Source organism: Eupeodes corollae, chromosome 1, assembly GCF_945859685.1.
Source record: "Eupeodes corollae chromosome 1, idEupCoro1.1, whole genome shotgun sequence".
NCBI classification, from domain to species: domain Eukaryota; kingdom Metazoa; phylum Arthropoda; class Insecta; order Diptera; family Syrphidae; genus Eupeodes; species Eupeodes corollae.
The window spans coordinates 162,546,439-162,558,445 of NC_079147.1; the positions used below are offsets into that span (position 1 = coordinate 162,546,439).

At 35.6% G+C, this 12,007-nt stretch overlaps 4 protein-coding genes across 5 annotated transcripts; 2 read left to right on the plus strand and 2 right to left on the minus strand.

Annotated features, from left to right (window-relative positions):
• The first annotated feature begins 2,157 nt into the window (after window positions 1–2,157).
• Window positions 2,158–3,199, plus strand: LOC129941397 (uncharacterized). The gene is made up of 3 exons (XM_056050021.1): window positions 2,158–2,238; window positions 2,304–2,709; window positions 2,766–3,199. The coding sequence occupies exons 2-3, from the start codon at window positions 2,306–2,308 to the stop codon at window positions 3,064–3,066; spliced, it is 705 nt and encodes a 234-aa protein (XP_055905996.1). The 5' UTR covers window positions 2,158–2,238; window positions 2,304–2,305; the 3' UTR covers window positions 3,067–3,199.
• A 2,966-nt stretch (window positions 3,200–6,165) lies between these two features.
• LOC129941795 (putative nuclease HARBI1) lies at window positions 6,166–8,295 on the minus strand (the record flags this gene model as incomplete). Its single annotated transcript, XM_056050520.1, has 5 exons — window positions 7,937–8,295; window positions 7,732–7,880; window positions 7,410–7,675; window positions 6,361–6,748; window positions 6,166–6,299 (listed from the first exon to the last, which is right to left on the minus strand). Coding segments are annotated over exons 1-5 (1,074 nt in total), but the record flags the coding sequence as incomplete, so codon positions are not given.
• Window positions 8,296–8,816: 521 nt separating this feature from the next.
• LOC129940373 (putative nuclease HARBI1) lies at window positions 8,817–10,339 on the plus strand. The gene is made up of 3 exons (XM_056048691.1): window positions 8,817–9,301; window positions 9,358–10,033; window positions 10,086–10,339. Exons 1-3 carry the CDS (start codon window positions 9,032–9,034, stop codon window positions 10,214–10,216), a joined length of 1,077 nt encoding a protein of 358 aa, XP_055904666.1. The 5' UTR covers window positions 8,817–9,031; the 3' UTR covers window positions 10,217–10,339.
• LOC129940374 (uncharacterized) lies at window positions 9,948–11,257 on the minus strand. 2 transcript variants are annotated; one of them, XR_008780671.1, is made up of 3 exons: window positions 11,036–11,257; window positions 10,739–10,967; window positions 10,474–10,677 (listed from the first exon to the last, which is right to left on the minus strand). XR_008780671.1 is itself a non-coding variant. In XM_056048692.1 (2 exons), exons 1-2 carry the CDS (start codon window positions 11,174–11,176, stop codon window positions 10,420–10,422), a joined length of 399 nt encoding a protein of 132 aa, XP_055904667.1. In that variant the 5' UTR covers window positions 11,177–11,257; the 3' UTR covers window positions 9,948–10,419. The 2 variants fall into 2 exon arrangements, 1 of the variants encoding a protein (XP_055904667.1); XM_056048692.1 differs by lacking the exon at window positions 10,739–10,967 and having other exon boundaries at window positions 9,948–10,677.
• Window positions 11,258–12,007: the final 750 nt, after the last annotated feature.

Below are 12,007 nucleotides of genomic sequence, written 5' to 3' on the forward strand. Positions count from 1 at the left end.
GTAGAAAAGATGCTGTCACTCAGCGTTTTTAATTAAAGTCTAGATGGGCATATCTTTTATAGATCAGGGATGGCATAGGGGTTTCTTGTTAAGGAGAGTGTGCATTCTTATATTTTTGACAGAATATGGTTTAATGAACATTTGTCGTTTTTTTTGTATCAATTAGATCCTGTATGAACGTCTAATGCCTATTATCAGTGTGGTTTTAGACCAGAAAAATCCACAGTCGATCAAATAGTCACATTACGGCAGATTCATCTTTTCATCTATTTCAAGGCCGCATATGACAGCATCTACAATGACAAGTTATTAAGAGCTATGTCTAGTTTTGGCATCACTGCCAAACTCGTCCGTTTGTACAGGATGACCATAGGGAATTCACTCTGCTCCATAAAGTTCGGAAACATATTTACAGAACCTTTCGATGTCAAAAAAGGTTTTAGACAAGGTGATGCGCTGTCATGCAATTTTTTTAACATCGTACTTGAAAGAATAGTGCAGAGCTCACACGTCAGCACTAGAAGTACTAGCTTTCAAAAGTCTGTCCAATTACTAGCATATGGTTGATGACATTGACATAATCGGAAGAACTCAGCGTGATGTCAATGGAGCTATTGTGAGTATTAACGCAGATGCGGCAAAAATGGGTTTAACGGTTAATGATGGCAAAACAAAGTACATGAAAGTACAAACCAACTACACAAACCAGGACTTGATGTAAAAACTATTCAAGCAGACAAATTCAACGATACAAAGCATAAACACATTGTGAGTAAGTACAAAAATGTATTTTGGCCTTCTACTGGAAAAATTGTGGGACACCAAGCTAGGTTACACATAAAAGAAAATGCCTTGTCTAAATTCCTTAAGGCCCGAAGGGTACCATTTCCATTAACTAACACCTAGAGTGGATGAAAATCCGTTGCCTACCGTTCAGGAAATGTTTAGCACCATGGCGGGCGGGAAAAATGTTTCCAAAATTGATCTATCTAAAGCTTATTTGCAACTTGAAATCAATCCCGACGATAGGCACTATTTAACAATAAATATGCCATTGGGTTTGTTCCAACCAACGAGAATGATGAATGGGGTAGCATGCGCACCGGCAAAATGGCAGCGTTTCATAGAGATGGTTTTGCATGGCATTAAAGGGGTTACCGTTTTCTTAGACGACATAAGAATAACCGCAGATACCGATGAATTACATTTAGAACGAATAAACGAGGTCTTAGACCGTCTAAATAATTTCAACTTGAGAGTAAATTGGGGGAAATCAGAATTTATGAAAGACCATATTGAATACTTTGGTCATATAATTGGTTAAAATGGCATTAAAAAAGGAGATGCAAAGGAAGAAGCGGTACAAAACATGAGACGACTAACAAATAAGGATGAAGTTCGTGCATTGGTAGGGCTCATCAATTACTACGGTCACTTTATAAAAGACTTAAGCACAATTTTCTTCCCGATTAATAGACTTTTACAAAATAAAGTACCTTTTGTATGGGACTTAAATTGCGAACAATCATTTGTGGAAGCAAAAAGACAAACACTATCGGATACAGTTCTAACACATTATGACTCTGAGCTGCCAGTGGTATTGGCGGTTGATGCAAGCCCTTATGGAGTGGGGAGGTATTAAGTCATTTATATCCAGACGGGTTAAAAAAATCCTTTTCATTCGCTTCACAAACATTATCTTCGGTACAGCAACGATATAGTCAAATCGACAAGGAGCCTTTACGCCATTGTTTATGGTATCCGCAAATTTTATCAATATTTGTTTGGAAGGAAGTTTATATTGGTTGCCAACAACAAGCCTATATCGCATATATTTTCTCCACAAAAAGGTTTACTAACTCTTTCGGCGGCTAGAATGCAACATTACGCAATATTCTTAGAATCATTCAATTTGGAAATCCATTTGAAAAGATCCAAAGATAACGCCAACGAAGATGCTGGGCCTTACCAATAATCAAAATTAAAGCTCACTTAAATATTTAACTGGGTTTTAAATATTTTGACATACCAATAAACATTTTAATAGTTAGGTTAAGGGCTAACGCTCAGTTAAATTTTATTGTTGGGAATCTCAACTATAAACGGACAGTTAAATTTAACTCCACGGTTTGCACTGTCATTTTGACAGCATACGCAACAAATACTTTTTGGTCACAAGAGTTGAGATTTGTTGTGATTGTTGTCTGCTGATTGTACTTGGCAATATTTTATGAAAAAGTAAGTCGAATAATACTTTTTTGAATATATAATTGTTATGTTCTTATAAATATTCATCATTTTAGAAATGGCTGAAAAACGGAGCAGATCATCAAATTGGACGATGGCAATGAAGGAGCTACTGGTCGAAGCAGCTAGACCACTTGCGGATATAATTGATTCCAAGCTAAATGATGGCAAATCATTAAAAGCCAAAGCTATAGCCTGGCAAAATATTGCAACAACGTTTCAGGCAAGTGGTTTTGAATTGACGCCGAAACAAATAAGAGACAGATGGAGCCGCTACAAGCAGGAGGCGCGGACCAATTTGAGTCAATTTAATCGATCTCAGAGGGAGACCGGTGGTGGAAAACCTCCTAAGGAACCTTCTGAGATCGATTACGAAATTGCTGAAATTTCCGCTCTGGATTTCGTGGAGGATACCGCAGAATTTGATTGCGATGCAATATGGCTTGATGATGTTGATGACAAGTAGAATATTTTCTTGATATAATTTGCCATTGTTTTTAAAATTCTTTTTATTCCAGAGAAAACATACCATCCTCATCAAATCCACCCGAACCAGAACCTGAAACGAAAAACAGCCCTCCTCCTCCGCCTAAAACTATATGCAAAAACCCAAGGAAAAGAGCGCGCAAATGTCCGACTTTGGGAACATCTGAAGAGCTCTTACAAAAACGAATTGCACAAGTGGAGATGGAAACAAAAAAAAAAGAAATCATTCTTGGACTTCAGGAAGGTGTTTTAAGAAAGAAGCTTGAAGTGCAAGAACGGAAGCTCCACTTAGTTAATTTAAAAATAAAGGCTGAAGAGGACAAAGTGGAGTAAATTATGAGTCAGTGATTCTTAGTATGCTTCTGTTAGATTTTACGGATAATGTATCTACCAATGAACGAGAATAATTGTGAATTTAGCTTCATTTAATTCACTGGAAGTTAATTGGTAGATAGATTGTCTGTAAAGCCTAGTACATACTTGTGAACCATCTCGTGAACCCATACAAATTTCAGTTTTTGGTTCACCCGTGAACTTGCTCGTGAAGCTGAGTGGAGAACAAAGTGGAGAGTTTTCGTTCACGGGCAATTCACGTGCAAAATGTACGGGAACTGTTGGTGAAGCTGAAGTCAAATGTTCACAACGTGTACTCACAAGTGTGTACCAGTGAGCAATGTCAAAAGTTCACTTTCTCCACTGGCGAACGTTCACTTCACGAGGAAGTATGTACTAGGCTTAAAATCTAACTGAATCATACCAAGAGTCATTAATATTTTTTTAACGAACTGAAGCATTTTTTTTTAATTTTGTGATAACTACATAAGTAGAAATACTATTTTTAAATTAGTTTACAAACGTTATTTTTTTATTTTTTAAACACGGACTGAACTTTATTTTTTTTTGTGATTTTCTTTGTAGTATTTTAAGTAGAATAAGTATTTAATTTAGTTTTAAAATATAAACCAACGTGTGTACCTTTTTTTTTTAAAAAAGTCATCAATAAATAATTGTTATTTAAACATTTGTTTTGTTCTTATTTTTTCTGTCAAAAATTTCGAACCATTTATTATTTTGAACTCTGTTGTGGATGCCTTCCATTAACCGCATCCTCAATCCTAAGGTAGTAAAATAAAAAAAGAATAGTTAAATAAGAAACAAATAAATTTCATACTTACCCAAAAGTTGTTGACTCGTTGGATGTTGTTTATTTTGTTATGTAGCTGTCACTTGCCTCATTGTTGCTCTCCATGGAAACTCTCCATAACTCAGTGGAGAGAAATTCCATGGGAAAGCAATGGGTGCGTTCCGGAAGAGATCTGGGTTTGGTGTATTGTCGTTTAAGTTGGTTGAATTGTTAAGTTGCATGTGAATGAAACTTTGTTTTATGTCCGTGTTTAGTTTTCAGTATTGACGTTTAATGCATGTCATTGCAATGGTTAGGTGATTCGTATTCATACGTTTTGTGGTTACTTTGTCATTATGTGTCTGGATTTTTTTTAAATGTTCTGGTTTCATGTGGTTCGGTGTTACAGGTCTCTTCGATTTCGAGCGTGGAACACACCCTTAGTTCTTGGGACACTGATACCCCTATTCCGTTGGAAGTGTTTTAATACCTACGTGGTTTCCCACTATTTGAGTGTGATGATGTTGGTTGGGGGTATATGTATGGATAGGTGGATCGGATGATGTGTTCCTGTTAGAGATAGAATACATCATCCGAATTTTTTTTTTGCCGGTGTGGGTGGGATGATAATTTCAGGACTCCCTCATTTGGCCATCTACCACACAGTGGATTAAAAAGTGAATGATAGTGGTCAAATTAAATTCAAATATTCAAAAAAAAAAAACAGTTGGACCACCAGACTCGGATATAGAAAGAAAAGATATTTAAGGAAGTGAAATAAGTGGAATGTTAATTGGTGCCAACAATTTTGGATAAAGAAACCCAGCAAACAACAAGAAAAGGTGTTTGATTCCCGGCGGCCCGAATTAAATTATGGAGAGCGGGGCCGCCGCCCAAAAAAAAAAACAACAAAATTTTTGAAATTTAATAAAATTCAAAAACAGAAAAAATTTGAAATTAAATAAAATTCAAAAAAAATTTTAGAATACCAAGTTGAAATTAAATAAAATTTAAAAACTAAAAAAAAAACCAATGAAGAAAAATCTGAAATTAAAGGAAATTTAAATAAAAAGAAAACTTGAAAGAAAAGGAAATTTATACGGGAACCAAATTGAGAAGAAAACAAAACAATCAATTTATAAATTATGGAACTATAAAGAAAGTAAATTTGGCCCACAACATATGCGTACATCTCCATATCATATATTTCTTCGTACCTAACCGGTGGATCTTTTTGTGTTTGTGATTGTCCTATATTTAAGTTTTTTTGAAATTTACCAAATTAATTCATCGGCGTGGAAGTTATTTTTTTTTGTTTAATTCCTTAATCTTTTTTGTATCTTTTTTTATTGTGAGGTGCGAAAAGAAACGGTTGGTGTTAATTTCGTGTTCGGTCCCGTAAATTTTTTTGTTGTATAGGGTCCAAAAAAAATACCTCCTGAGAGCTCTTTAGGGGTAGGGAATTAGGGCTCCGATAAACATATTCGCTTATCAAAATAGAATATACCACGAAAGGGTACTTCTACGCAAAGGTAGAAACAAATAAAGACTACCAACCTGACTTTTTTTGTTACCAGTTTCTTTTTCTTGTTTTTTCTTTATGTTAATTTTTTTGTTAATTTATTTTGTTAATTTATTTTGTTTAAATTAAACTTCCGACAGAAACGCCGGAAATAGAAAAAAAAAAGTTTTTTTATGTTTCGCCCTAGCGAAACGATGAGAGTTTGAATCTTATTTTTTCAGGGGTGTCAAGGGTAGCGGAGTAGACGTGGAGTTAAGATGACCTGAACCCGATTATCGACCAACAATTTTGGGGGTATCCCAAAACTGGCCGCGGATACCTAAAGGTAGGGTGGGTAATGGCCTCACTGCACTAACATCCGCAGTGCCCTGATGTGCCAATAGTCCGTCCGTTTATGTTTCCTTCCTTTTCCTCATTCCTTGGCCTGATATATGTTTTTGTCTGCAGGCGAGGTTGAGTTTCGGGGGCAAGATCCCCCCCCCCCCGTCCGACGAGCTGACGCCGTGCACCGCAAGCAGGCCGCGTCCCCCGGATCTCAACAATCCCACCTAACCTATTCCAAATCTTCCTATCTCTTATTCCTACCTCATCCTTATCCTACCCTTCCACTTCACCCACCTCCACACCTCCTCTTGCCTCGCAACAACTCTCAATAATTCGAAGTGTTTTCAAAAACAACGGAGTCTCAAATTAATGAGAGTCAACTGTAAAAAGACAGTTTGAATTAAAAAGCAAATTTCAAATAATATATGGTTTCAGTTTTATTTTATTATCTATTAAAATATTTTTGAATAAATATGTTTCTATAATAACGCCCACTCAGTCTTCGTCTTTGCACCAAGGCATCATCATTTTCATTATCATCATTCTGATTTAAATCACCATCAGGCATAATTGTATCCGAACCATCTAAGAAACCCACTGTTGAAAGAAAGTCATAAGTATATGCATTTTTGTTTGATTTTCTTTTTGTACTATATACCATTCGAAGAACCCTTTGAAATGTTATGAAGAATGCAGATAGCAACTATCGAAGCCTTAGCAGTTTCATAGTTCAGTTGTATTCCGTTGAAGCAACATCGAAATTTATTTTTGAGCTGCCCAAACAAACATTCTATGTGGTTCCTAGTGCGTATATGGCTTCTATTGTACCGCTGTTCTGGTTCTGAGAGAATGGCAGACACTCTAAATGGCGTCAATAATATTTTCGATCCCGGGTACCCAGAATCACCAAGAATAACACCTCCTTGTAAATCCATATCTTGTAAACGGTGATATATGGAAGATTCTCGCCATATTCTGGAGTCGTGGGCTGAACCTCTCCAACGGGCAACAACGTCAGTAACGCGCTGACTTGCATCACATACAACCTAAAAGAAAAGGGAAAAAATATTTCAAAAAATTTCCATGTAAAAATTGTTTGAACTTTTTTTTTGAGAATCAAGAAATGTTAAAAATACTTTTACATGGGAATTTTTTGAAATCATTCTTTAAATTGAAAATGGTTTTAAGAAACACTTAGGTGACATAAATTAGAACTCAGAACCGTTTGAACCATCCCAATCAAGAGAGTAGTTTTGAAATGACAGTGGTTTGTATGTAACACTTCCAAGAATTTCGAGAGAAAATCATAGAAAATTCTTAAAAGTGTTACATACAACCCACCGTCATTTCATAACTACTCTCTTCATTGGGATGGTTCAAACGGTTCGGAGTTTTAATTTATGTCTGCTAACTGATTCCATAAACTCTATTAAATTTAAAAAATTATTTCAAAAAATTTCCATCTAAAAATTGTTTCAACTTTTATATAATTTTTTTGAAATTTAAATTTTTAAAAAACCACAACTACCGACAAAAAAAGTAAACAACAGATTAACCGTTGTGTCAAATGGTACATTTAAAGTTGCTCATGTCAAGACATAATATGCCCAGTCAAAAAAAACACTGGATTGCGGATGAAATTGCGGAAGAGAAGTTGGATTGGATTTTACTCTTGTGGAGCCTCAGGGTAAACTGAGCCAAACAAACCTGAACATTGATTGAATAAAAAATTTTTCTACATCTGTGTCGTGCTCCAAATTCTTGACCAGGATTCTTAATTTTGATATGAGTGCAATCAATAGCACCCACACATTGTGGAAAGCCAGCAACATCAAAAAACTTTCTTTTCACTGACCGAATTTCCGAGGGCTCACTGGGGAATTTGATGAAGTCCCTTGCTTTAGAGGCCAAGGCTCTAACAAATTTCTTAACACAATTACTAACAGATTGTTGAGAAATATTATGGCAATCACCTGAAGAAGAACAACTTTTTGAAACATTGAATATGTATTTCATAATTTTAACTTACCAACATCCTTCTGGTAAGATCCTGCGGCAAGATATCTCAGCCCTGTCAATACAATCAACTCACTTGAAATTGCACCACCTCTATTGGTAGCCGAGGCGATGTCTTCCCGCAAAAGATCAATAATGAATCTGGCAGTTGTCTTATCAAATCTTGAATTTATTTGTTTTATTTAATCAAGTTTAAGCCGGAAAACAAAAATATTTACCTGTAGTGCCGATAAAACTCTTTATCGTCATATTTCGAGAATGGTTCAATTTTGTTTTTATAGACTTTTTGCCTCCTTGCTTCGGCCACATCTTCCAAGATATTTAAATCTTCCATTATTGTATCGTCCGAATCCATTTCAAACTTAATTTTAATCAAATGTTTTTGTTTATGTTTGCAAATTTTTCTTATGTCAATTCAATGCTGTCTTGTTGACAGAGAATGTAGTAGATATTGTAATAGAAGGCTAATTAGTAAAAGACGTGTTTATTTTGGTTATTAGTATACACGAAAATTAACTCGCTGTTAAAATTTAACTCAACGATACCTAAACGTGTGTTTAGCGATTTATTATTGGTAAGGCCCGCTGTGTCTAGGCTACCTATTCAAGACCCAAACCATAACGTGGAAGAAGTTGATATAATTGAGAATGAGTGCTTGGAGAACTTACATGTATCTGAATTGAGAGATGGAAGTAATAAGGACGATGAAGTATACAGTACACATCGCTGGGGTATTCGGCAAACAGAATTCACTTCTTAACAAGGTTGCATATTACGAGGTATCCGTGCATATATACCTAAAAGCTTACGACAACGTGTACTTGCTGAACTTCACTCAGCCCATTTTGGCGCAACGAAAATGAAGTCTCTAGCTCGTGGTTACTGCTGCTGGGATGGGATGGATAAAGAGATACAAAAATTAGTTGAAAATTGTGCAGATTGTCTGACAGCAAGAGCACAACCAGCCAAAAAGGACACCATCGAAACCCTTTGAATGCGTGCATGCTGATTTTGCTGGACCTTTATTGGGAAAATACTTATTTATTTTAATTGATGCTCATAGCAAATGGCCTGAAGTACATGTACAGTCTTATTTAAAAACGCTGTATAGAGCCTACATAAAGTTATGTAATCTCTATAATGCCTCTAAACGCAAAAATGCTATTTATAAAACTTATGCAAGGTTGCATAGTCCCATAATAAGCTAAACGCGTTTTGAAGTTGAATAGAGCCTACATAAGGAAATTGTTGTTGTTATTTCGTAAATGTCATTTTGATTTCTCTCCATTATTTAAATTCAAAAGAAAACAATAATGCCTTTCCAATTTAGTTCATTTATTAACGATTTTAATAATTTAAATCGCGTTTTACCAACTCCGAGAAGTCGGAAAGTTTATAAAAAAAGGTTCAACCCAATGAGCCTAAGAAATGCAAAATTTAAAAAAAAATATAGATTTTCAAAAAGGAATACAATAAAAATAATTGAAATTATCCGTTCGGATCTCAGCAGCGACAATAGAGGAGGCCACATACCCATAGATATCCAAGTAATGGCTGCAATAAGATATTGGGGACGGAACGAGGTAAGTTTGTACTAAACACCAATTCAAAATTCGTACCATTTATGATTTGTTTATAGATTCAAGACGATGGAGCAGACATCCATGGATTTAGCCAACCTACGCTTTGCCAAATTTGCAAGCGAGTGGCAAGAGCATTAGCTACCAAAAGACCTTTGTTAATTAAAATGCCAACTTCTTTTTCGGACCAGATAAGAACTATGAACAAGTTCTCTCAAATACGGGAGTTTCCAAAGGTGGTTGGGGCCATTGACTGTACCCATATAAGGATCCCAAAAGTAGGTGGCCCATCAGGGCAGTACTATATTAACAGAAAAGGGTACTACTCGCTGAATACGCAAGTAGTGTGCGACGCATCCCTTAAAATTAATGACATTGTTTGCCGCTGGAGAGGGAGCACTCATGACTCACGAATTTTTAGGGAAAGCAGAATCAAACAACGATTTGATGATGGGGAGTTCAATGGTCGTCTGCTTGGGGATGGTGGGTACCCTTGTACTAATATCCTCTTTACCCCCGTTTTGAATCCTCGAACGGATTCTGAAATAAGATACAATATAGCTCATATAGCTACTCGTAACACGGTGGAAAGATGCTTTGGCGTCTGGAAGCAAAGATTCCGCATTTTGTTAACAGGTATGAGGTGCTCCTTAGAAAATGCCAAAACAACTATTATAGCCTTAGCAGTTCTTCATAACTTGGCAATTGATTTGCAGGATGTTCTTCCACTCACAGGTATAAAATTAAACAAAATTAAAAACCTTAATAATATTTTTTGTTTAAATAGATGATGATGTGAACGATGACAATCAAGCAGATTCAACTGAAAATCAAGAAAGATCGCAACAGGAAGGAAGCAACCAAAATCTCACACGGCGTGTATTTATTGAACAATACTTTTCCACTCGCAATCAATAAAAAATTAATTTTCTTACATATGTGTCTTTTAAATTTTTATTGGGAAACATAAAAGAAACTTAAAACTATTCAAAACATTAACGTCACTTACAAAACTAAAGAAAAACATGAAACAAAAAAACACTTATAAAAAACAAAAACAAATTCATCATGGACGGAATGGAAAATAATAGCTAAAAATCAAACGAATGCAAAAAAAATCACTACAGAGAAAAGTGCTCTTCCAATTTTCTCATTTTGAGCTGGTGTATTTCTTCTGTATGCCTCCTTTCCATCTCAAGCATTTTCTCCCTTTCTAAATGTTCCATATTTAACGTTTTCAATTTAATCTCCCGCTCCATTATTATGCTTTTCATTTTTTCGTCGTGCTCAAGCTGCATAAACTCTTTTTCGGCTGTCCGATTTGCCATAGCGAACTGAAATAATTCATTTTTGAGGAGTTCGCTGTCTTTGCAGTTAATCTGATAAAGAAAAAAAAATAATATTATTCAATGACGAAGAGAAATGCATATAATGTGCTACCTTCCGTTTAAATGGTGCTGACTTCTTTTTAGAAAAAGTATCCAAAGGTGGAGGTGAAGGTGGTGGCGGTTTTGGTGATGGCATTGATGGTGATGGAGGATGTATTTTTGGTGAAGAATGAGTCGATGATACATATTTCCTTGGCGATTCATCCTCCACAAAAAAAAACATCTTCATACTCATCGTCCACAACCATGGTCTTAAAAGAAGTTACGTTTTCTTTTATCATCTACTCCGATAGAAAAAAATGATTTGTTATAATTAAATAAACATAAGCACGTATCGTGTGTAACAAACCTCAGTATCACAATCAAAATCATTTGTATCCACCTCAAATTCATGGGGGATAAGTGCCATCAATTTGATGTGCTCAGACTCAGGTGACTTGGGAGGCGGTCCACCACCTGTTGCTCTGAGGTTTCTTTGGAAGGCCGACATCTCTGCTTTGGCCTTTATTTTAGTTCCTCGCCATTGAGCCTGAATTTGAGATGTTTCCCTAATCGTTGCGCTTAAACTGTTGAAACTGAAAATCATTGCAAACAAATTAGTAAAAAACAAAGATTATCTATATTTGTACATATCTATGGGTTACTTCACGCCACGCGTCTCTTTTCAAGCGGGATGTGTTGGTGTCAACATTTTTGTTTTCAATTATTTCAATTTTGTCTTCGATAAGCTGTCGGAGGAGTATCTAAAAGAAATGTAAGAAGTTTTATTGATTTCATTCAAAGGTTCTTACCGCTGATATTACTTACTTTATCGGACGAATCCCAATTCGGGGTACGAGACCTTTTTGTTTTGGATTCCATTTTCCAACAAAAGCACAACACAAATTTCTATATTGTGCTTGTTATGACAAACAGCTGATTTGATAGACAGATAAATGTAATAGATTGCTCCATTTTGGTACTTTTTTTGACATAAGCATTGTATAACTAAAATGTATGGCAGAATTTTTTATAAATGAGAATTTTCGCAACGTTACATAGAGCCTAAATAAATCCTTATGCACTGTATAACTATTCATCTGTTTAGCGAATTCTATTAAATAAGACTGGTAATAAATAACATTACAACAGAAACTACGATCCAAACTTGTCGAAGTATTTTTGCTACGTTCGGTACACCAAAAGTGTTTGTCAGCGATCATGGAACCCAATTTAATTCTAAAGATTTTCAAGTATTTTTGAAAAATAATAGAATAACACACAAGTAAGGTACACCATACGATCCGGCTAATAACGGCCTCGCTGAACGTTTTGTGCAAAC

What these genes read in the sequence shown, in the direction of transcription:
- LOC129940374 (XM_056048692.1), bottom strand. Translation starts at nt 11,176, where the DNA reads ATGTCGGCCTTCCAAAGAAACCTCAGAGCAACAGGTGGTGGACCGCCT. An exon ending in ATTTTGATTGTGATACTGAG is followed by an intron (nt 10,678 to 11,035) that starts GTTTGTTACACA and finishes TTTCTTTATCAG; the next exon opens with ATTAACTGCAAAGACAGCGA.
- LOC129940373 (XM_056048691.1), top strand. Translation starts at nt 9,032, where the DNA reads ATGCCTTTCCAATTTAGTTCATTTATTAACGATTTTAATAATTTAAAT. An exon ending in GATATTGGGGACGGAACGAG is followed by an intron (nt 9,302 to 9,357) that starts GTAAGTTTGTAC and finishes ATTTGTTTATAG; the next exon opens with ATTCAAGACGATGGAGCAGA. An exon ending in GGATGTTCTTCCACTCACAG is followed by an intron (nt 10,034 to 10,085) that starts GTATAAAATTAA and finishes TTGTTTAAATAG; the next exon opens with ATGATGATGTGAACGATGAC.
- LOC129941397 (XM_056050021.1), top strand. Translation starts at nt 2,306, where the DNA reads ATGGCTGAAAAACGGAGCAGATCATCAAATTGGACGATGGCAATGAAG. An exon ending in CTTGATGATGTTGATGACAA is followed by an intron (nt 2,710 to 2,765) that starts GTAGAATATTTT and finishes TTTTTATTCCAG; the next exon opens with AGAAAACATACCATCCTCAT.